Genomic DNA, 23,014 nt, shown 5'->3' with positions numbered 1-23,014 from the left:
AGCTCTAAAAATAAACTAAGCTTGTAATAAAGTGCCAGATAAATCATATAATAAGGTAAACAGATAAATAAATACATTTTTATTCCATAACACTTGTATTGTGTGTTACTGGTTTGTTCTTAATAGCACAGCTTTGTATGCTAAAACTGCATAATTGAGCATTCAGAAATTGGCAGCTAGTCTAATTCCACGTCTCATCACACAGGGGATTAGAGACTTCAGGGGAAACGCTGATGAAACCCCATTAGAGAGCACATTTTCAATAAGGATTACTGTACACAGTAATACAGTTGGAGACTGTATATCATTACTGGCCCTGTTTGACACCATTTTTGAAACCTTTATATTTCAATAATAGCATGACTCTAAGAACAGGAAATAATGCTTATGTCCTTATTCACACAGATTACCTTTTGTTCTCATGTCTGCAGTTTGGATGCAGGTTCTACAGCAGCCAAACAAAGACCAACAGATTAAGGTAATATTCCATAAATATATATTTTGTACACAAGTAACAAAATATTTTCCTACTGCAAGATCACATATTTATATAGTGCTTTCCTTTATACAACCCTAATTTATTATACTTCTTAATAACATAAACAGGTAAACCTCTATGTTACTTGTTTTGTTCTGATGTATTGTTTTGTTGCAAAAATTAAAACATGCAACAACCGAAGCACTTAAAAAAATATTTAAATATACAAATGCATAGAAATCTGAATTTTATTTGACATCTCGCTTTGTACGACTCATCTGAATATAAATCCAGTAGTGCAGATGTTACTGACACTTTCAAAAATACTGAATAGCATAGAAAAAATAAATTTAAATAAAACTTAAATACAAGTCTTTCATCCTGCTCATAGTCAAATATGTCTAACGTACAGGTACATTTTGTAAGTATACAGTAAACTTGACAAATCTGTTTATATACCTTCAAATAACTTCAAAACTTGCTTGAATGAGCTGAATTAAACCCATTATTCTGATATAAAAACAAAAAGGTAGATTAAAATCATATCAGAGAGTGCTGCTTAGCCATTTAAACAAGGCTTTTAGGATTGTGTCAACAGAAGGGTGTTGTGGTTGGCCCATAAGTTCTCCGAGCTTGGCTGCCAAAAGCTAAGTAAAAGGCATTCTGCTGACAGTGAGTGTTTTCTTAGTCCAAAAATGTAGCTGAACCATAAACCACAATTTAATACTGCTTAATTTGGTATTCTGTGTTAAATACTGACCCCACTGTTAAATATTATTTGTGAAGTGTAGAGCATTTGACACTTCCACTGAACACAAGTGCTACAGTGCAAAGAGCTGCAACTTGAATACAGTATATCATACAGACTTTCATGAAAAAAAGAAACATATTTCTCACCTTCATTTATACTGCATTGTGGACATAAAAAAATCACCCTTGTTACAGTACATACAACCATGTCTTTTTTAATATGACACAATATATCTCTTTATAAATAATGTAAACATACCAAGGATGGTTATCCCTTTAGCGCATGAATGCATGATTTGTGAGTTCATGTCAGAGAATGGGACACAACATTTGTTTTCTCTGTAACTGAATGTCCAAATCCAGGAGAAGGCTCAAAAAGTTCCTGTTAGGATAGATTGCTCGTCGTAGTACAACCGTTTGGATGCCAGTGCGGAGAGTGAGGCGCTGACGCAGCATGAGATATGCTAGAACCAGAGTGGCAGAACGACTCATACCCATGATGCAATGAACAAGTACCTTTCCTAAGGATAAAACACAGACTGTAGTTGGCATGAGTTGCTGAGAGCTGTATTATAAGGCATGCTAGAATCAAGACAAGCTGTGCATCAGGTATAATTTATTCTGTCATCAACATATGAATAACAATTAACAATCAATCTAAGGATCTAGAGCAACAATCAATCTAGAACAACAATCTAACCAAAGGACAATGTCAGTCAACAATGTTGAAGCAATGGATGGTTTTTAGAAGGTAAGATACATTTTTATGTCATATGGGTTCTTTGGGATGGGGGGAGACAAGCTCAATTGACAGCATTTATGGCATAATGTTGATAATCACAGAATACAATTCCGACTCGTCCCTCTTTTTCTTTTAAAAAAGCAAAAATCTGGTTACAGTGAGGCACTTACAATGGAAGTGAATGGGGCCAATTCTTGGAGTGTTTAAATGCAGAAATGTGGAGCTTATAATTTTATAAAGCTTACATTAATTACTCTGTTAAAACGTGTGTATTATATGAGCTTTAAAGTTGTTTAATTGAATTTTTTTTTACAGCCATTTAAAGGTTAAAAGTGTTGTAAAATTGGATAAAATGTACGCAGATTTTATCACACTAAAATCATGTTAATACACATTGTTTACCTCTTGTGGCTTTACTTTTGAAACAGTGAGTATTTTAACGTTTTTGAAATTGGCCCCCATCCACTTCCATTGTGAGTGCCTCACTGTAACCCAGATTTATGCTAAGTTATTTTTTGTGGTAATCAACATTATGCCACAAATGCTGTTGACAGAGCTAAACTTGTATTGAACCCGGAATATTCCCTTAATTTAATGATTGCAAAAATACAGAGGCATACGCTTTAATTATTATATCTCTTTATTTATATTAATCAGTCTTGTCATTGAAAAAATGGACAGCAAAATCCTCCTTACAATCCTTCCCTGTTTGGCCAGTTCAGCAATATCACTGACAGTGGTCACTTACCATTATTCTTCCTCAGGGCTTTGTGGATGAAATCAGAAGCTGTTTTAAAGTGCACACTAAGGTCAAATGATGAAGAGTCGTCTGCTGGGATACCATAATATACAATTGCATTGCCGTAATAGCTCTGGTCCCCAATACTGCCTTGCTTTGAGTGGGCAGCATTTAAGACATGAGTGATGCCTATTTTCTTCAAGGCATTTCTATTTTGAGCGATGGCCCTGTAGAAAAATGTAAAGATGTTTAATGTTACATAACTATTATGACAGTTATTAAAAGTGTTTTTTCTTCAGAACGGATTTTATCAGAGATACACAGTACAAAACTATGCTCCTCAAACAAATAAACAAACTTGACACTTCGAGATCAACAAAAATCTAGACAAATAATTAAAATAGAATATGACATATTTTTAAGGATAGCTTATTCTCAAAGAATAATATAAGAATGAATTGAAACCATTCTGACATAGCCTGCACACAACAAACACTATAGTAACTCTTAAAATATGAGTTGTTTGCATACAATAGACAGGCTATATCACCATAACATGATCAGTTATGCAGGACTTACACGCTGCCGATGTACAGGTTCGGCCAGACCTCGTCCACTGGAGTTAGGTCAAGTTTACACGTGTCCAGAATATTCTCTAACTCTTTAATAACCAGGAGTCCGTGTTTATTTTTCTCAGCCATCATTCTTCTTTAAATGATCAAAAGAGATTATGCCCGAATGGATGTTTTCCTGCTGTGTTTCTAGGGAGCTCCGCATACGTAACCAGTTTGGCACGTCGTGATCCACATAAACAGTGCTCTTTATGACGCTGCTCAGTCACCCGATACCGTTGACCATCTTGGCTCTCCGATGATGATGATGATGATGATGATGGACGTTTACACGTTATGCAAACTGAATGGCACTCCTGCGAGTAACTATTTTCGCCAGGGGGCGCATGGTGGCTCAGAAAGTCGAATCTCCCTTTGTGCCGTATTCAGATATCAAGGCGTTTTTTTGTCTTATTGGATACATTCGCGCACTAATACATATCATTATTTAAATATATTCATTCCAAACACTGTTGTCTGACATACAAACCTATATAAAAGATTTAAATCAAATGCCTTTTCCCAGAAATCAAGAAGGACTGCTATTGGTCCATCCCGACTAGCGGTTAACCTAAAAGGTAACAGATACCATTTCAGTGGACATAAGCATACGGTTCTTTAATCATGAATATTGAAACTGAAATCTTTAATAACCTCTTAATTGAAAATGCATAATAATGTGTTAAAATTGGAGAATTATTATTTACAAGGTCGCTAATGTCCGCATTTTTTTTGGGTGCCTTTTTTTTTTTTTACCACCCCTGGAGTCACCAGTTCCAATCCAGGGCCTGCTGAGTGACTCCAGCCAGGGGCACGTTCAATCTCAAAACGGTGTGCTACAGTGTCTGGGTTGAACGACATATTTCCTCGAAACGGTGTGAAACGGTGTTGCTTTGAGGTATGTTTTCTCTCATTTGGTGGGTGTGTCAGAGGTGTTACCCAATCAGCAGGACGTGTATATAAACCCAGCAGTATTGAAAAGGCAGCGCGCACAATGGATCAAACTAAAGTCCTTTACAAATGTGTCCACTGCAGCTTGGTGTATGCAACAACTGAAGACATTAGAAGAAATGTTTGCCTTGTCATCCTGAAATGCGAGGCAAATGTTGGATCATCATAATTAGGAACCACAGTTTCCACATATCCCTTCACTCGATTCGGATGTTCTCTGCTATTCTGGACGGCAAGGGCAGTGACTGTAACATCAAGCGTATTTTGTAGTATTAAACACGTATTTAAACCGATTTAATCAGGCTCTGAAAATTCTTCGAAAAGAACACAAAGAATGGCCTTCTCAGCTGCCATAGTTGCAACGCTTGTGTAACACAACAGGGTGTTCAATGCACCACCGTTTCGGTTTAAATAAACGTTTTGCTACGTTTTGTCAGGGCTGAATGTCCCCCAGGTCTCCTAACCTGTGTGCAGATGCCTCAGAGAGCAGCCTGGGCATCCGCACGCGCTACATCTCCGCGGTAAGGCGCTCAACAAGCCAGGTGATACAGGCAAGTCACTACCACCACGAGGACTTAGAGCGTATTGGGAATTCGGCATTCCGAAAAGGGGAGAAAATTAAAATTAAAATCAAGTGTTCAGGGGATGTCATAACAACTGGAAGCAGAGCAGGGAGATTATAAAACAATAGTATTTCATTCATAAATACACAAGATCCTACCTTCAACGTTGGACATACTTATGTGCCTTCTGTGCTCACGAAACTCCAAGAGATAACACAGTCATTTAAAAAATCTCGTACGTCTCCGACCATCTTCTCAAGTCATTCACCCATCCCATTATAGCCTAATTAAGGTAAGCGCGCGCGCGCACGCACGCACACACGTGTGAAAGTGTTTGTTTTATTTTATATTCCGTTTACAACAGTTTTAATCACATTTAAGCCTCAAAAACATTTGTTATATTATATATGACGAATTAATTGAATAATTCATCCAATGACGAGAGAACGGGACAATATTGACAATTGTGTCCAGTGGACATTATGCCTCTTTATGGGAGAGGAGGAACAAGTAACAATGTTTTCTATTTATCATCTTAGCATTATGATATTTGCATAGCCTACTTTAGCACCTTACACCTTATTAGTTCAGTTCAATATGTCTTTATTGACAATGTAATACAGCATTGGAATTCTTATTTGTTTTATTCAAACAAATTTAACATAAGACAGAAATCTATTATTGTATGGAAAACATTTTTTAATTATTTTTATGATGATTTTGATTGTTATAGTTGATCCTTGGGAGGAGTAGTTTAAGATGATTTAAAGGAATAGTTCTCTCATAATTTACTCCCCTCATGCCATCCCAGATGTGTATGACTTTCTTTCTTCTGCTGAACACAAATTAAGATTTTTAGAAGAATATCTCAGCTCTGTTGGTCCATACAATGTAAGTGAATGGTGGCCAGAACTTTGAAGCTCCAAAAAGCACATAAAGGCAGCATACAAGTAATCCATACGACTCCAGATGTACAGAGCTGAGATATTCTTCAAAAAATCTTCGGTTGTATTCTGCAGAAGAAATAAAATCATACACATCTGGGATGGCCTGAGGGTGAGTAAATGATGATAATTTAAATTTTTTGCATGAAGTAATATATATTTTACAGATTTCTGAATTGCATTGTTTCAAGAATATATATTTTTTCCAGTTTTCTTTTAATATTTTTTCAAGCCTCTGCCTCCATGTGAGATGTAGACCTACTATGCAAGTTACTTTGACTTGTAGTTTAATTCACTGTTGAGTGTAATCAACTGCTTCAAAAATCCTCGGTTTGGAAAAATCCATCTTCTCTCTTTCACTTTCAGGACGGCATCCACCAGAGAGTGATTGCAATATATCATTAAGTAAGCTAAGACCAGAGCAGCTGAACGGCTCACTCCCACAGCACAATGCACAAACACTTTAGCTGGTGAGAAGAGATACTTAAAGCAGTGACAATAAGAATGAATCATTCATTTATAACTATATCTAATACTATATCTCAGCTATGGATGAATTAATTAACCTGTGCAAATTTATAGAACCTTACATCATCAATGTAATTAATTGATGTTAACATTTATTTTCTAAGCAGTATTGCCAGTTCCTAATAAACTGTTATTCTGTTGTTGTAAATGTGGAAATGATATGTTTTGCATACCTCCAGCTGTACAGAGAGCTTCATGAATGTAGTGTGCTGAAGGGTAGAAAAAAGGTGAAATGTCAAACGTAGGCAAGTCACTGGCCGGCACGCCATAGTACTTCACGGTTGTCCCATAAAAATCATCACTTCCTTTGCAACACATTTTACCATGTGCAGCATTTAAAACATGAGTGATACCCAGTTTCCATAGGCCATACCTGTCATGGGACATGTACCTGTTTATAAAAGAATAGCACATAGTGAGAGATCATTTTTATTTTAATCAAGTCACAATAAACAAGCCACAAATACATGCACTTACATGTCCCCCAGAAACAAATTAGGCCACACTTCATCAACATGGTTACAGGACAGTTGACCCCCATGTAATATATCCTCCAGCTGTTCGATTGAGGGAGTTTCACACAAAACGTTGCTGGCCAATTCTTGATTGTAATCTATACTCTCCATTTCAGGCAGTAACAAAAGAGCTGGTGAAGTGAGGCGGCCTTGTACTCACAATTTACATGTACTTGAGTGACATGGCCAGGTGTGAAACTTGTGCATTAACATCCTTACCACAGTAGATGTCAGTGTGGGGTCACTTATTAACATAAATGTGTGTTTTTGCTGGGGAATTATTTGGATGAATAAAGACAAACGTCTCAGAATTTGAAAAGCATGAATGTGAGAGCTGAAAAAATATGCGCTGTTCTGAAAACGTTCTGTTAAATTATCTACACCAAAAAAACACTGCGTTGGTCATTGATGAGCGGTCTAAGGGGCCGTTCACACCAAAAGCGTTTTTGCGTCCGCTCGCGCTGTTTTTCAATTGTTTTCCTTATGTAAACATTCGCTTTCGTATTTGACTGTTGTGCAGGTTTTTCAGCGTCTCGTGCTGGAGCGCCACATTTTTAGACGCCGTGTTAAAAACGCGTCTCGAGACACCTGCGTTCTCTCTACTGATAGCGCTGCGTCTAGCTTTAAATGGCTCAAGAACGTATGTGAATGGCCCCTAAAACAGCACCCATTGTTTTCCTGTACACGACTTTATTGTAATTCCAACACCAACTGCGCCTGCGCTAGCGCTTCCAGTTACTATCCAAACGCACGCGCCTTGCGTCCTCCGCAACATCCTGAAGAAGTTTGAGTCACGAGAGACCGTTGATCAAGGCGCTAGGCGTTAACGTTAACTGGCCTGCTGATGTTTTGCGGTGTTATTGGTTTTATCCAAATGGTTGCGGCTGGTTGAGCTGTAACACACACCCCTCTTGTGCGGAGTAGACTGAGGAGCTCGAGCAGGAGTTTGGTCATCAGCATCCGCTCCGCGTTTTTACTGTGTGCTGGCTACTTATCGACCTCTACCTTCATGGATTTTATTTTACAGTAGATTTTTTTTTTAAGACACGTTTTAATAAGCAAGGCTTGTTTGACTGCGGGACTGTCTTTAATCAGAAGGGCGAGCTAAATATAGAGGAATAAGCACATGTAGCCGTTGAAAAGCTAGCCGAGGAAGTGTTCTGTTTCTTTTCCATCCCTGTATGGTGGAAGGAGTCGCCTAGATTGATTAATTTCGTAGACATACAGTTATGGAGATGCTGAATGTCACATAAGGGCTGGTGTTTGACGCTTTCCGAGAGACTAATAGCTTCGCCGTCATCAATTCGAGCTGTAACTGTAGTTAAATGAGTTAGCTGGGGATTGACCATCCACCGCTAGCCCATTAGCCAACTCCCTCGAGTGATTAGTTTGTTACAGTTTATGTTGCGTCAGTTAAGTCATTTTAACCACAAACTCTTAGATTGCATTTAGACGATGTCCTTTTTTAATTTTCGGAAGATTTTTAAGCTGGGCACTGAGAAAAAGAAGAAACAGTATGAGCACGTTCACAGAGACGTCAATCCTGAAGAGGAGTGGGAGATCGTGGGAGAACTTGGGGATGGAGCCTTTGGGAAAGTCTACAAGGTAAATATAATGGAGGTGATTATGTCACCAGATTTAATATATTATTGAGTCATCTTAACTGATCATATCTTCAGCTGTAAGCTTATGGATCGCTGTCACATGTGCTGCACTAAGATTCACTTCTGATGCATGTGGCCAAATGATTTTCTTTTATTTCAAGCATAATATCATACAAGCAAAAGTAAAGAAAATCATCTCGCCACATGCATCAACTTCAATGCATGGTGACAATTTCATTCAGTATTTCTTTATTTTCATAGGCCTAGAGCCAACTGAACTGCAGTTCATTTCACATTTTAGGAGTATGTCATTCTGTAGACTGGCAAAATGAGACCTGAAAGGTCATTTGAGTGCAAAGGTACAGTTATGAGTAATAGCTCTTTGAAAAATTAGCCATGGTAACCCCAGTTTCCGCCATAATAATGTAGTCACACCAGTTACTGTGGTAACATGGTATTACTCATTGTCAGGACCAACAAAAAGTAAATAAAATAATAGACAACATTTTAAAGGGGTCATGACATGAGGAATAACATTTTCTTTGATCTTTTAACATATGAGTTCATTGTATTATGAAAACATAATGTAAGTTTCAGAACTCAAAACTTCCTCACTGCTTGTTAGAAGATGATGTAATCACCGGTAAACAACAGAAGACAAAGGTAAAAGTATCAACAGTGAATATGCATGTCAAGAACATGTGTGGGGAACTCAGAAGATCCCTGCATGTGTATAACTGCAGTTTGAAGGATTATAAAGACATCTTTATGGGTCTAAACTCCTGAAGAGAAATAGACTGGTATCTCAAAGCAGTCATACACGCATGCGGCAAACACCTGTATATGTGCGCACGTCATATGGAGTATACTTTAACAAGCTCTCGTTCGACTGTACGCAGACGCTGAGAGTTTGCGTCAAATTCGAAGCATACTTTGGGCTTAATGGTGGCCGTTTACTGTCAAGTCTTAAAGCAGAGGGTAAGAATGGGTGTGGAAAGTTTTTTTGCAGAAAAAACAGCCATATATTTTGACTAACATTGTAAGTGAACCTTAAGGAACATATGCCTTTTTGACATGCCTTTATTAAAATAATAAAAAAGGCATGTCATGACCCCTTTAAAGCTCATGATATTGTTCTATGGAGATCCTATATTTATTTATTTATTATAAATATGTTCTCAGTAGTAACAATAACTGTAGAAACTATGGTTACCATTGTAAACTTTTGTAAGGGTTGTAGAGAGGTGAACATTGTGATTTTAATATTTGCCACAGACATCAGAAAATGTAGACAGTAGAGTCAAATGACCTCCCAAAAGTGATTATTAAATTTCACTATTTAATTGAGCATAAATTAGATTGTCAACAAGAGACTTAAACTCAGCTATTATTGAATATTTATGTCCTGTCATCTTCTCAGATCTCCAGTTTTGCTCATGCTGAAGAACCAGTTTGAGTTGGTAGTTAAACTTCACACACTTGACACCATTCCTGTCATGCCTGTTTCAGGCCCACTTTAATCTGATGGAGAATGTTTCCATACTGCTCCCATTTATGGAATGCATTGTGTTTTTGACATCAAGTTGGGTGTGTTCAAAATGACATATTAAATTTACGTTTACAAACACACCTTGAGGTATCTTTTAGTGACATTATTGTGATGCAGGCAGTTTAGTTTGTACATTATGCAAGTTGCCATTAGGGAGATTCTGCACTAGGGAAACACTTGTGTATCGGCCACTGATATTTATTGGCAAATTATTGACCATATTAAAACCATCGGCATATGTTATAAGCATGAAAACCAATATGAAATATGAAAAACTATGGTTTATTTATAATTAATTGTCAAAACACGTTGTTCAAATTCTTTGAATTCAAATACACAATCAAGAAATAATGATAGCCAAAAAATGCAGAAGGGTTGGCACTCCTAACAGTATGTAATATTACATTTTAATTCTTTCTCATTCTCACATAAATGAGGACAAACCGGCATTACAGATGTGACAGTTGTGAAAGTGGCACTTACTTATGATGAGGAAAACCGTTCAAAACACTTTGACTTCTGAGATGTTGGTATGGTATCCATTAAGGCTACACGATTGATTGAGTTAAAATCGCAAAATAGTCTTGCATGATTGCTAATACTTCATAGGCTGTGTTTAAAAGTGTAGGATGCATTTCAGTGCTTGTGACAACATTGTTGCTTGGTGTCGTTAGTCTCTGTTCTATGAAGTCACTTATAGCCGTTCCTACTGATGTCACTCTAACGTTATTGGTGAACTGCACGTTTGGCCATAGTAGCTTTTGAAATGCTGATAACTATGAAAGACGGATCTTGCCACATAATAAAAAATAAAATAAAAGAGGTAATTCTGACTTTATCTCACAATTGTGACGTCTCGCAATTGCGTGATATAAAGTAGGGCTGCAACTAATGATTATTTTGATAATCGACTAATCTAATGATTATTAGAACGATTATTCGACTATTCGGGCGATTATTGCAACGATTAATCATTAGCTCTAAACCGACTGTTCAGCTTGTGCCCCGACTTAAAAGGTTGAATTAAACGTGCTTGCTAACAATAAAGAGGACAAAATCATCTTTTAAAAATACCTCTAAATGACATTCACTGAATTAAAGGGAAAAAATACTTTGTTTAATTCAGTAAAAATTTCACTACAAAAAAATCCTATTGTTATCAAGTTTTTGTCTTTGTTTTCCATTTATAATTGTCTAAAAATCCTTAAAACAAGGCACATTTACTTGAAGTAACATAAGTTATTTAGACTTGCTTTAAGAGAATGTATCTTAAATATAAATGTATTTTTTCACTTGATTATACTTCTGCGAGTGCAGTAAAGACAAAATATACTTATATTCAAAAGAGATCTCTCTAAAAGCAAGTCTAAATATCTTATATGCTGCTTCTCAGGTGAATGCATCTTTTTTTTTTAAAGGATTTTTAGATATTTTAAAATATTTGTATTTTTAATATATTCAACATTCTCAGATAAAAAAAAAGTAAGTTTTAGATATTTATATTGGAAAACAAGCCAAAACAAAAACAAATAAAAAATTATTTTTTTGCAGTGTATAATGGGGCGAAGACTACCCTCTCATCTTTTTGTTCACTTCGATCCATCTTTAACTCACAAAAAAACAAACTCTCTCTTATTAATAAAATTTTGTTTTGCCAATTTTCTTCACGATAAGAAATGCACAGTGACACATATATTATGATTCAATAAGTCGTGAGCTATCACGTTATAATCTAGCTGCATTAAGCGCACGCACTCGAGGTATGAGCGTCCCCGCAACAGATTGTACCTCAGCCGGGTGCAGTTTCAATCTCTCCCCCTTAGATCGGGACACTTCGCCTAACTCCTAGAAGAGGCACTGACCGCTCAGAGAAATGCCAGTGTCCTTATTATTTTAACTTTAATAAAGCTATAACGCATTAAATAGAACTGCATTAAAGATGTAATGCCGGGGTGTTTCCTTTAAAGACGCTCGACACTCAAGTTTTGCTTAAGCTGAGCATCAGCTCCGGCTCTGCTTATTCCACAACAATAGTGCTTCTGTATTTACTTATTTTATATTTTTGCATTATAATTCCCTCATACTTTGCGATCTACAACACCTGAAGCTGTTTGGAAAGTTTAGAGTGCGTCTGGACTGTGAGATGTGTTTTCTTCCTCTCCTCAGTCAGGCACGAGCTGCAGTGCTGCTCTTGTGTGCAGTCTTTAGAGTTTCATATGATCTTATGTTACGTTAAGATCAAACGACTATTAGACAATGAAAATTTTTGTCGACAATTTTTTATTGTCGATGTTGTCGATAACGTCGACTAATTGTTTCAGCCCTAATATAAAATCACAATTGCGTGATATAAATTCGCAACTGTGTGATAAAAAGGAATTGTGACTATTTCTTAATTTCTACTTTATAATTGGAACTTTATAATAAACTCGCAATAGCGTGATTAAAAACTCACAATTGTGATTTTATATCTTGCAATTTTGAGTTTTAAAGTAAAAATTGAGAAAGTTGCAATTGTGAGTTTTTATCATGCAGTTGTGAGTTAAAAAGTCAAAATTGTGAGAAATAAAGTCGCAATTCGAGTTTTTATCACGCATTTGCGAGTTTATTATAAAGTTCCAATTATAAAGTAGAAATTGAGACAAATAAGTCACAATTGTGAGTTTTAAAGTCAGAATTACCTTATTTTTTTTTTATGTGGCGGGATCCGGCTTCCATAGATAACAGATGATACTGCTGGTAAAACTCAAGATATCTTTCGAATTTGACAAGCAATCAGTTCTCTTACCTCGAAAAATTTACATTCTGCAGGGAAGAGCGTTTTATATAACCTGCAGCATGCAGTGCATAATGCATAATTTTATGAAAAAGACAAACAGTCTTATCAATTTATGAATCAAAGTCACTCAGAATGCCAACACGGTTTTCCACACATCTTTTTTATTAGCTCATACACGTACGTAGTTACAGACAAAGGATATAGAACATTGAAATCGCTCACAGTAACTTTTAACTTCTCCTTGCCTGGATTTGACTCTGGTATCTTACACTCACAGCATTAAAGGGTTAGTTCACACAAAAATGAAAATTCTCTCATAATTTACTTACCTTTAAGCCATCTCAGATGTGTATGACTTCTTCAGCAGACCGAAGTGAAGATTTTTATAAGCAGATTTCAGCTCAGTTTGTCCATACAATGCATGTAAATAGGTGCCATCAGGATGTTGGCTGTTTGACAGTCCAAAAGGCATATTTAGGCAGCATAAAAGTAATCCAGACAACGCCAGTAGATCAATTAATGTCTTCTATAGCAAACTGATAGGTTGATGTGAGAAACAAATCGATAATTAAAAAGTTTTTAACTTTAAATCGTTGCTTCCGCCCAGCGCTGTATTTCTGTTTGAAATGAACTAACTCGCGTGATGTTCATTCCTCTGTTGTGTACAAAGTGCGTGCTTCCAAATTCTTGCTTGAACACGCCATTGCGCTTACGTCACTGATGTGTCGACTGCTGGCAGGAAGCGTTTTTTTTTTTAAGTTAATAAAGTTTTAATTATCGATTTATTTTTTACACAAACCTATCGATTTGCTTCAAAGGCGTTCATTGATTGACTGGAGTCGTGTGGATTACATTTATGCTGCCTAAATATGCCTTTTGGACCGTCAAATAGCCAGCAGCCTGATGGCACCCATTTATATGCATTGTATGGGCAAACTGAGCTGAAATTTGCTTGTAAAAATCTTCGGTTCTGCTGAAGAGGGAAAGTCATATACATCTGGGATGGCTTAAAGGTAAGTCATGAGAGGATTTTCATTTTTGGGTGAACTAACCCTTTAAGTTAAACTATCTCACACTCATCATTTGCATTAAGTTAAACTTTTCTCATCTTTGTGTCGCTCAATGCGCCCACATCTTTTCGCCAACGGTCTTTGTTGCTCGTCTGGCCGGAAGTCACTCTGCTCTCATTGAAAATGAATGGGAACATGTCTCTTTGTCGCTCCGTGTGGCTGGCAGTGTGAACGGGCCTTTAAAACATGATAGAATTTAAAAGGGAGTTTTGTTCTTTGGTTTTAACTTTTTCTGTGAATTGCTCAACATATGCATAATATGAATTTGTAATGGTCTAACATATACAGTACATACATGTAAAATGTGAGTTCTGTTGTTTTGAACTGCAAAAGCAAAAGTGCAATAATGTTTTTGAAGTACACAATACATACATCGTTCATAATGCTATATTTAGTTTTTTTTTTTTTTTTTTTAATCTTTGTATTTTTTTTCATTGTGGCTGGCAATTTACAAAACCTCTTTGTGCATTTTTAAAGCATAATTCCTGAGAAAATAAGTGATCTGATGACAAAATAAGTGGCAAAATATTGGTAACAACATATTTTTTTATTTATTTATTTTTTTTTTTAAATGGTGTCCGTATCGACCAAAAAATGTATATCCTGCACCCCTGGTCTGCACCGTTAATGAGGCATTTCAAACAAATCCAGCCACAAAATGTAATGAATAACATAATATCTTCAGTTTATGGATAGCATGTTGATTTTTTAGCACTAAAGCTCAAATAGACATATGTGAAACAAGTATCTACATCATAAGATGTTTTCCAATGAGGAAGTAACAGCCTGTGTGAATGAAAGTGAGATTTCATGCAGAAGTGTGGTGAACATGGAGTAGAGATAATGAATCTTCAGTGCCTACCTGCATTAGTGTTGAGCAGCCATGATTACTCTTTCAGCATTTGAGGAGCTTGTGATGAGTATGTGATAAATATTTGTTCCTCCTGTGGTTTACCAGATGTTCACTATTGCTTCTTTTTATGTCAAATTTTTTTATTTGATTCCATTCTCTTGTCTATGGTTTGCCAATGTGTGTAATATTTCTTGCCTCTGAAAATGAATCCTCTAAACCAGATGCTAAGAGTCCAGACCGTGATCCAAATCTGGCCCGCCGCAAGCTCATCAGTTGCCCACCATCCCAGTTGTCTTGCATGTAAAGTAGACATTTTACTTGACATTTTAAAACCAAGAGAAAATTAAGTAACACTAGGTCATTTTATTAACTGGCCCCTAGTCAATGCATTTTCTAGAAGTGGCCCCCGAGCTATGAATTTTGAGTAGTCCTGCCATTCAAAGCAAGACAAAGAGTTTATATCTAGAATTTACTGGTTGATAACATTATTTATTTCTCAGATTAAAAGCATATTTGTTTCTAACTTTGCTGAACTTTGGTTTTCTGTGTCATTGATCAGGCTGTTGTTGTTTGAATGAGACAGGTTTGCCATGAAACTGTCATGTGTATTCTTAATAATATTAGTACAATACTGTTTTATGCCAACTATTTGCTAAGTGTGAGAAGCATGACCCACCCAGACTCACTGGGGCGGTGGAATGAAATGAAAATCAAACAAACCCTACTCGCAGAGTTTGCATGGTTGTTTCAAATGTGCACATGATGTGCTAACTTCCTGTCTGTCATACGGTAGACAGGCGTGGGGTAGTTCAAAGTGAAGTGGAGAGAGAAGACTTAGTTAAAATAAATTCTGACCCACTCACACACTTTCTCTTTCTGCTCCTCTGTGTTTTCTGGTAGCTATAAACTGCCAGAAGTTGATCCTAGAATAGAAACAGTGTTCCTTGTCATAGATGGAAAGCATAGAATGGAATAATATATTTAACCCTATTAGTCACTTCAGCTTATATAGAATATACTGGAGCATTTAGCTAAGAATTATCAACAAAACTTGGAGATTATTTGATTCTTTAATAGCACATGGGGATGACCTGACAGGCCCATGGAGATATTTGTTTCCTCAAACACGCCTCTTGATGAGGTAACCATGTTCTGTTTCCGTCTTTTTTCTTCTGCTTTTGAAGCATAAATGGTGTTGCTAGAATATGTCCATTGCAGGTTACAGGGAGGGGCTTTTCTTATGAAAGATGGAAGATAGTCACAAAAAAATGATCTTTCTTCATATAGAAAGAAAAACACTGATAATTTTCATTATTCCAGAGGTTTGTATTAGGCTACTGTTACAAACCTGACGTGTGTGGGCCTATTACTCAATCACAGATTACGTAATGTTGAAGTATTTAATTCCTGCAACACTAACGCCACAATGGAATTGCAAAAATAAATGTTGTTTTCAAAACAAAAACAAAACAGTTTTCAAAACCATCTGCTGTTGGTTAAACAAAGAGAGAGTCTAGCCCCCAACTCATGCCATTGGTTGAGTAACGTTGTTGGGGCGTGTCCAAGCGGGTCGCTCAAAACAAACAGAGCAATTTTCAAAGTGCCACAGAAAGTCAGTGCTTACAGTTTTTGAGAAAATTAACCTATGAATGGCTTACTAGTAGTTGTTTCTGCATATTAAGCTTGGATTAGAGAAAGTATTTTAACACAAAAAGTTACATACATCAGCTTTAACATGAGTGAGTTAGCAAGGCCAGACATTGATAGGGGTTTCATTATGAATGTTTCTCCTGTTGGAGTAAAGCTGGGAGTAATGGTTTTGTAAAGAAGTAGGTCAAAGGCAGGAGACTAATAGCACCACATTCAGGAATTTGTTTCTCACAGCCATTTTTGTTCTAAATTAGTGGCTGTGCACGAATATTTTTTTTTATTATTACTTTTGTAATCAATAGTGATCCTTTAAAATTAATATTTTACATTAAAGAAAAGCAAAACACGTATACATAGAATCAACATTTAAACCCCACAACCACACCTCCCAATCCCCAACCCTGCTCTGACCCCCAGCAAACATCCCTGTGATCACATTTGAGTATATACACAACACACAAACGAATATATATATATATATATATATATATATATATATATATATATATATATATATATATACAAACAAATCCAAGTTACCCCGTCTTCTAAATGACACCTCCTCAAAAGCCGCTACCCTCCCCATCTCCGTGCACCACTCCCGAAATGGAGGCGCCCCAACAGACCTCCAACCCCTCAAAATAATCTGCCTGGCGATCATCACACTGGTCAGAACCCAATTCTCTATGTTTCTATTCCCCACATCAATGACCGCCCCAAAGCACAGAGTCTGGGGCAAAACAAAACCCAAGTGCCCAACATGTCACACACAAAACTCTGAACCTTCAACCAAAATTCCTGGATCTCAACACACCACCAAAAAACCTGGGCCATGTCTCCATCCTCCGATTGGCATTTCCAGCAGGTGGGTGTGTCTTTAAGACCAAGCCTATACAATCTAGAGGGGGTCCAAAAAAAATCTGTGTAAAATCTTGAATTGCATAAGGCACACCCTTGCATCTCTAGATGCAGACTTGACATTTTTTAGAATCCTAGCCCACACTCCCTCCTCCAATACCAAGTTTAAATCTTTCTCCCATAATCTCTTGATAGAAGTTAAAGCTCCGTCCCCCAGACTCTGAATTAGCTGGGAGTAATACACTGATGCCTCATGACCTTTTCCAAAAGCAGTAATCACCATTCCCAGAGTATCTGCCGCTTTAGGGGGGTGTATGCTACTCCCAAAAATAGTACAGAGCAGGTGGCGCTGCTGTAAATACCTATAAAACTGAGATCTGGGAATCCCAAAATGTTGCACCAAATTTTCAAAAGATCTCAACACTCCACTCTCATATAGGTCACTGAGTGTAGTAACCCCCCTGACAATTCACTCTGACCAGCAGAATAGCCATATGCTCGAGGCAACATTTAAATAAATGTCCGAATTATACACTCTGGACACTTTTGTCAATACAGAGTGCAAATGCGAGATAATGGGGTGTAACTTCTCCGATTAGTTTGATGGAAAGGCTTTCCAATAGCGAAATAGGGGCAAGAACTACCTGTTCAATACAAAACCAGGGAGGGGCTCTCTCAGGTGGATGCGACCAATGAGCCAAATGTCTGAGACCGAATGCATAATAATAAAACAAAATCTTGGGTAGGCCTAGCCCACCTTTTTCAAGTGGTCTGTGTAATTTATTGAAATATAATCTGGGATGCTTACCATTCAAAATGAAGGACTTTGCTATGCTTTGAAATTGCTTGAAATAAGAGAAGGGGGACATCTACAGGGAGAGATTGTAGCAGGTTGTTAAATTTTGGAATACAATTCATTTTAATAATATTAACCTTCCCAATCATAGATAAATGTAATGAAGCCCACCTGCCCACATCGCGCTCAAATCTTTTTATTAAGGGGTCAAAATTAACTCGGACACATTTTCTGGGAATAAAATGCCCAAATACTTAATGCCCTGTTTGGGCCACTGGAAGGCGCCCGGCTGAAAAGCCGTTACTGGGCAGTATGCTGTCAAAGCCAAAGCTTCGGATGTAGACCAGTTGACTCTAACTTAAAGGAATGAATAATTCTGTGGAGGCAAGGCATAGATCTAGTAGGGTCGGAGACGAATAATAAAATATCATCTGCGTAAAGCAGAAGCTTATGTGCCACGCCTCCCGCAATCACCCCTGGAAAATCATCCTCCTTTCTTATCGCGGCTGCTAATGGTTCCAGGGCAAGACAGAACAATAAGGGGGAAAGAGGGCAACACTGCCGGGTGCCTCTATCCAGAGTAAAAAAATCTGAAATTAGTCCATTTGTTTGTACCGCTGCTACAGGGTGTCTATAAAGTAGCTTAATCCAACCAATAAAAGTACTCCCGAACCCATACATTTCCAAAATCTTAAAGATAATCCCATTCTACCATATCAAACGCCTTTTCGGCGTCAAGTGAGATGGCAGCGACCGGAGTCTGATCATTCGCTACTGACCACATGATATTGATGAGACGCCTAATGTTATCAGAAGAGCTACGGCCTCGAATAAACCCCACCTGATCTATATGTATAAGTGATGTCATAACTTAATCGATTAGCCAGAATTTTGAACAAAATTTTTACATCTAACTGAATCAGGGAAATTGGACGGTAACTTTTACACTCACTTCTTTGTCCTTTTTAAGAATCAGACAGATCCGGGCTTGTGTCATGGTTGGCGGAAGCTTTCCATTCTTTAATGATTCCGTATAAACTTCTAACAAAAGTGGAGCCAGTTCTGTAGCATAAGATTTGAAAAAATCAGCGGCAAAGCTGTCAGGCCCCAGAGCCTTGCCTGTAGGCAGAGCCTTAATTACCTCGTCAAGCTCCTCCAAGGTTATCTCAGAATCAAGAGAACTCCTTTGCTCAGTTGTCAGTTTAGGAAGATCTAATGGTTCCACAAAGTTCCTAATATCCTTATCAGTAGAGGAAGACATGGAACTATAAAGATCAAAGTAGAATTCTTTAAAAGCATTATTAATATCAGTGGCCGAGGTAAATATTTCACCACCAGCAGATTTCACTGAGGGAATGGCAGAAAAAGACTCTCTCTGCTTTATATATCTAGCCAAAAGCTTCCCTGCTTTGTCCCCCGACTCAAAATATGACTGTCTTGCCCTGAATAACCAAAACTCCACTTTCCGCGACAAAATAGTATTATATCTATGTTTCAATCGGGTCAATTCTCTGAGGCCATCAGGTGACATACGGCGCTTCAGCTCTGCCTCTGCACTTTTAATATTTCCTTCCAACTCCACAAGTTCTTGTGCTTTGGATGTTTTGGTGAATGAGGCATACTGTATGATCCGACCCCTAAGAACCGCCTTAAGTGCCTCCCAAGTCACGCCCACAGAGGGTACTGAGGACCAGTTGGTCTCCATATAAACATTGATTTCAGCCTTTAACATTTGTTGGATATCAGGATTTTGCAAAAGGGACACATTAAGGTGCCAACTATATGATTTCTTTTTCTCTGTATATGGCAACACCTCTAAACTCACCAGGGCGTGATCTGAGACTAAGATATTTCCAATTGAGCAATCAACAACAGATGAAATGAGGGATTTGGATATTAAAATATATATATATATATATATATTCTAGAATAAATCTTATGGACTGATGCAAAAAAAATTTATAGTCCCTACCAGATGGGTTCAAAAGTCTCCAAATATCTGTAAGACCAAGATTTTTACACATCCTGTGAAGTGTCAGTGTTGCTCTAGGGGGCTTACACACTTTTGCTTCACTATGATCAAGGACTGAGTCCATCAAGAGATTAAAGTCTCCTCCCAATATTATATCATGAGTGGTGCCAGCGGCTTGCAGCATCCCTTCAAGATCTATAAAAAAGCCCTGATCATCAGCGTTAGGTGCGCAAATATTAGCCAAAATCAACCTTTGCCCCTGAATTTAAGCTAAAACAATAATGACTCTCCCTAATTTATCTTTAGTCTGTTTGAGACATTTGAATTGTACATATTTATTAATTAATATAATGACTCCCTTGCTCTTACTTGAGCCAGCACTAAAGAAAACATGTCCACCCCATATTTTCCCAAATTTTTCAGCTTCCTGTGGGGAGAGATGTGTTTCTTGAAGAAACACTATATCATATTTCTTACGCTTAAGTAATAACCTTCCTTCTTTTTATGGGGTGCCCCAACCCATTGACATTCCATGTGGAGAGAGACAATCCACTCATTAACATTTGCCATTTTGATATAGTAGAAAAAATATATTGTGTGTCAAAAACAAAATTATACAGACCACATTCCCCATTAGTGAAACAATCAAACCCCGAACGTCCCCCCGAACAAAACAAACAGAAAAAAGAAAAATGCGCGCATTAACCCTGCGCAGGAAAGCGCCAACCGGCGACAATCCCTTTAAACTCAAAAGGTCCATGAACCCCCACGAGCCCCCACGACAAATTTGCCATCAGATTGCTCAATTTTGCCTCACAAATTTGTGACTTGTAAGGCAAAATTACATAACAGAAAATACTTTGTAAAATAAATCCCAGCAAATAGGAAGAATGAACACAAAGAATGTGTAGATTCATTCACAGAACTGTCTCAAAGGTGTGATCTTCCACAAAACAAATTCCAGCTGATATAAAACCCTTCGGATTCCTCAGACAGCCAAACGAATGTTCAATGAGCCAGCTGTTATGAGTTCAGCGGATGACGTAATCATTCCAGTGTCCTGTGAAAATACTCAACAAAACAAACTCCAGCCAGCAGGAGGAATAAGCACGAAGAACAAACAGATTAATCCACAGCTGTTCCAAAGGAGTGTTATTCAATAGAACAAGCTCCAGCCGCTAGGCGGAACCAATACAAAAAGAAACCAAACCGGCATCCTGGTTCCCCGGATGGTCAAGTCAATTCACTCAGAGGCAGCATAAAAGTATATACCATGAATTACTCAATCCTTCAACTTTATAAAAGACATCCTTTGTGTGAGCACCTAGATATTTTGCGGTCATCTGTAGTGTCCACTTTCAAACTGGCCGGGAACTTCAATGCAAAGTAATCTTCTGTCAATGCAAAAGTTTCTTTAAGAAAAAGTGTTATTCACAAAACAAACTCCAGCCGCTTGGTGGAGCCTACGCAAAAAGAAAAAAAGAAACCAAAATGACGCCCATTTTCCTCAAAAGCCAGAGTAAGTACAGTGAGTCGACCCACTCACATGAGAAACACCCAATGGTTTACTCACCCATTGATTCTATAAAAGACATTGCCTGATTGGGACATGTAAATACTTTGCGACCGTCCTTCGTTTCTATTCTCAGTTTGGCCGGAAACAAAAGAGCAAAAGTGATCTTTCGCTGATGTAAGAGTTTCTTACATTCCTTGAACCGATCATGTTTCTCTCGTCGAACTCGCAAAGTCTGGGAACAAGAAAATAGTATGGTTCTTCCGAGAAAGCTTCCCTTTGCTCCTCGTCTGGCGCAACACAAGATCTTTATCGGATGATCTCAGAAATTTGGCCAGGATTGATCGGGGCCTTTCTCCCTCAGCAAATCTGTGAGCTGGGACTCTGTGAGCTCGCTCGATTTCCAGTTTATGGCCTGTTATGTCGAGCAGACTCGGGAAAAGCTCGTCTAGGGATTTAGGAGATGTTCCAAATCAACTTTGGTCGCGGGCGGATTAGCGGTTAATTCCCTCTCCGAAGACTCCAGACAGTCGATTCGTCTCTCAACATCGGTCACTCTTGTAACTAACTCAGAGAATTTTATTTCCATCGCCGTAATTGATCGACGTATTACAGCGAGATCCTCCAAGTCAGTAAGAACCTTCGTCAGCATTACCGACATGTTGGACAACTGACGCTGGATCACCTCTCCCGCCGCACCACCCAATTGAGTCCCCGGTCTGTAGGCCTGTCAGGGCTTTCATCCTGAACACATAAGTGTCTTTTAATGTCTCCAGAGCCCAAGGATTTTGACTTCTTTGCCATGTTTTGCCTCAAAGAGCAAATGTGTAACTGGGTGTATCAAATTTCACCAGATTATAACATGAAAATAATTAAGAATTTAGCAAAGTGCGCAGAGCTCGTTGCTCACACGTCTGCTTCTTGCATGGCATCACGTGACCTCAGTAATATTCTTAACAGTGTTCTATCAGCTCATTACACCTTACGTCATCCAACTTAAATCAGCACCACACCACACAGTGCATGTTTTCTTTTGTATATATTTTTTAAATTATGACAAATGCCCAAGCTACTAGTATACCCTAATGCAACTTAGCCTGATGTTTTTTTCTGATTGGTTGGTCCGTGACCAGAGTAGAGGCACATTATTGTGATGTGACTTCCAGTAATACTGAAAGTTGAAATTTCAACTGACAAGCCTCATTCAAAAACTTTTTAAAGAAAATATTTGGAGAAAAGTGATACCTTAAGGCCTGGCACTGTCAGTAAATGGAATAGTTCATGCAAAAATTAAAATTCAACATTTACTCCCCCTCATGTTTAAACCTGTATGACTTCTGTGGAACACAAAAGGAGATGTTAGGAAGGATGTTTGTCTTAGTTCCATTCACTTTCTAGTATCTTTTTTCCACACAATGAAAGTAATTGGTGACTGAGGTTGTCATTTTACGTAACATCCCGTTTTGTGTTCCACGGAAGAAAGTCATACGGGTTTATAACAACATTAGTGTGAGTAAATGATGACATAGTTTATATTTTTGGCTGAACT

The 23,014-nt window shown here is 37.8% G+C and overlaps 3 protein-coding genes across 4 annotated transcripts in view; 1 reads left to right on the top strand and 2 right to left on the bottom strand.

Annotated features, from left to right (window-relative positions):
• Positions 1-645: 645 nt before the first annotated feature.
• LOC127413579 (dual specificity protein phosphatase 13-like) lies at positions 646-4,340 on the bottom strand. The gene is made up of 3 exons (XM_051650832.1): positions 3,289-4,340; positions 2,719-2,936; positions 646-1,749 (listed from the first exon to the last, which is right to left on the bottom strand). The coding sequence occupies exons 1-3, from the start codon at positions 3,411-3,413 to the stop codon at positions 1,538-1,540; spliced, it is 555 nt and encodes a 184-aa protein (XP_051506792.1). The 5' UTR covers positions 3,414-4,340; the 3' UTR covers positions 646-1,537.
• A 1,652-nt stretch (positions 4,341-5,992) lies between these two features.
• On the bottom strand, positions 5,993-6,932 carry LOC127413582 (dual specificity protein phosphatase 13-like). The gene is made up of 3 exons (XM_051650834.1): positions 6,784-6,932; positions 6,480-6,697; positions 5,993-6,245 (listed from the first exon to the last, which is right to left on the bottom strand). The coding sequence occupies exons 1-3, from the start codon at positions 6,930-6,932 to the stop codon at positions 6,049-6,051; spliced, it is 564 nt and encodes a 187-aa protein (XP_051506794.1). The 3' UTR covers positions 5,993-6,048.
• A 616-nt stretch (positions 6,933-7,548) lies between these two features.
• Positions 7,549-23,014, top strand: part of slka (STE20-like kinase a) — a 49,948-nt gene continuing 34,482 nt past the window's right edge. The window contains exon 1 of one of the 2 annotated variants that reach the window (XM_051650824.1): positions 7,549-8,426. In XM_051650824.1, coding sequence (XP_051506784.1) covers positions 8,277-8,426 — 150 coding nt within the window. In that variant the 5' untranslated portion in view covers positions 7,549-8,276. The remainder of the gene's footprint in view (positions 8,427-23,014) is intronic. The other variant, XM_051650827.1, reaches the window with a different exon arrangement.

Source organism: Myxocyprinus asiaticus, chromosome 23, assembly GCF_019703515.2.
Source record: "Myxocyprinus asiaticus isolate MX2 ecotype Aquarium Trade chromosome 23, UBuf_Myxa_2, whole genome shotgun sequence".
In the NCBI taxonomy this organism is placed as follows: Eukaryota; Metazoa; Chordata; class Actinopteri; order Cypriniformes; family Catostomidae; genus Myxocyprinus; species Myxocyprinus asiaticus.
The sequence above is the reverse complement of the archived record's forward strand: the minus strand, read 5'-3'. Positions and strand labels throughout refer to the sequence as shown.

What these genes read in the sequence shown, in the direction of transcription:
- LOC127413579 (XM_051650832.1), bottom strand. Translation starts at nt 3,413, where the DNA reads ATGATGGCTGAGAAAAATAAACACGGACTCCTGGTTATTAAAGAGTTA. An exon ending in AACCTGTACATCGGCAGCGT is followed by an intron (nt 2,937 to 3,288) that starts GTAAGTCCTGCA and finishes ATTTTTCTACAG; the next exon opens with GGCCATCGCTCAAAATAGAA. An exon ending in AGCCCTGAGGAAGAATAATG is followed by an intron (nt 1,750 to 2,718) that starts GTAAGTGACCAC and finishes TTTTATCCTTAG; the next exon opens with GAAAGGTACTTGTTCATTGC.
- LOC127413582 (XM_051650834.1), bottom strand. Translation starts at nt 6,932, where the DNA reads ATGGAGAGTATAGATTACAATCAAGAATTGGCCAGCAACGTTTTGTGT. An exon ending in AATTTGTTTCTGGGGGACAT is followed by an intron (nt 6,698 to 6,783) that starts GTAAGTGCATGT and finishes TTTTATAAACAG; the next exon opens with GTACATGTCCCATGACAGGT. An exon ending in AGCTCTCTGTACAGCTGGAG is followed by an intron (nt 6,246 to 6,479) that starts GTATGCAAAACA and finishes TCTTCTCACCAG; the next exon opens with CTAAAGTGTTTGTGCATTGT.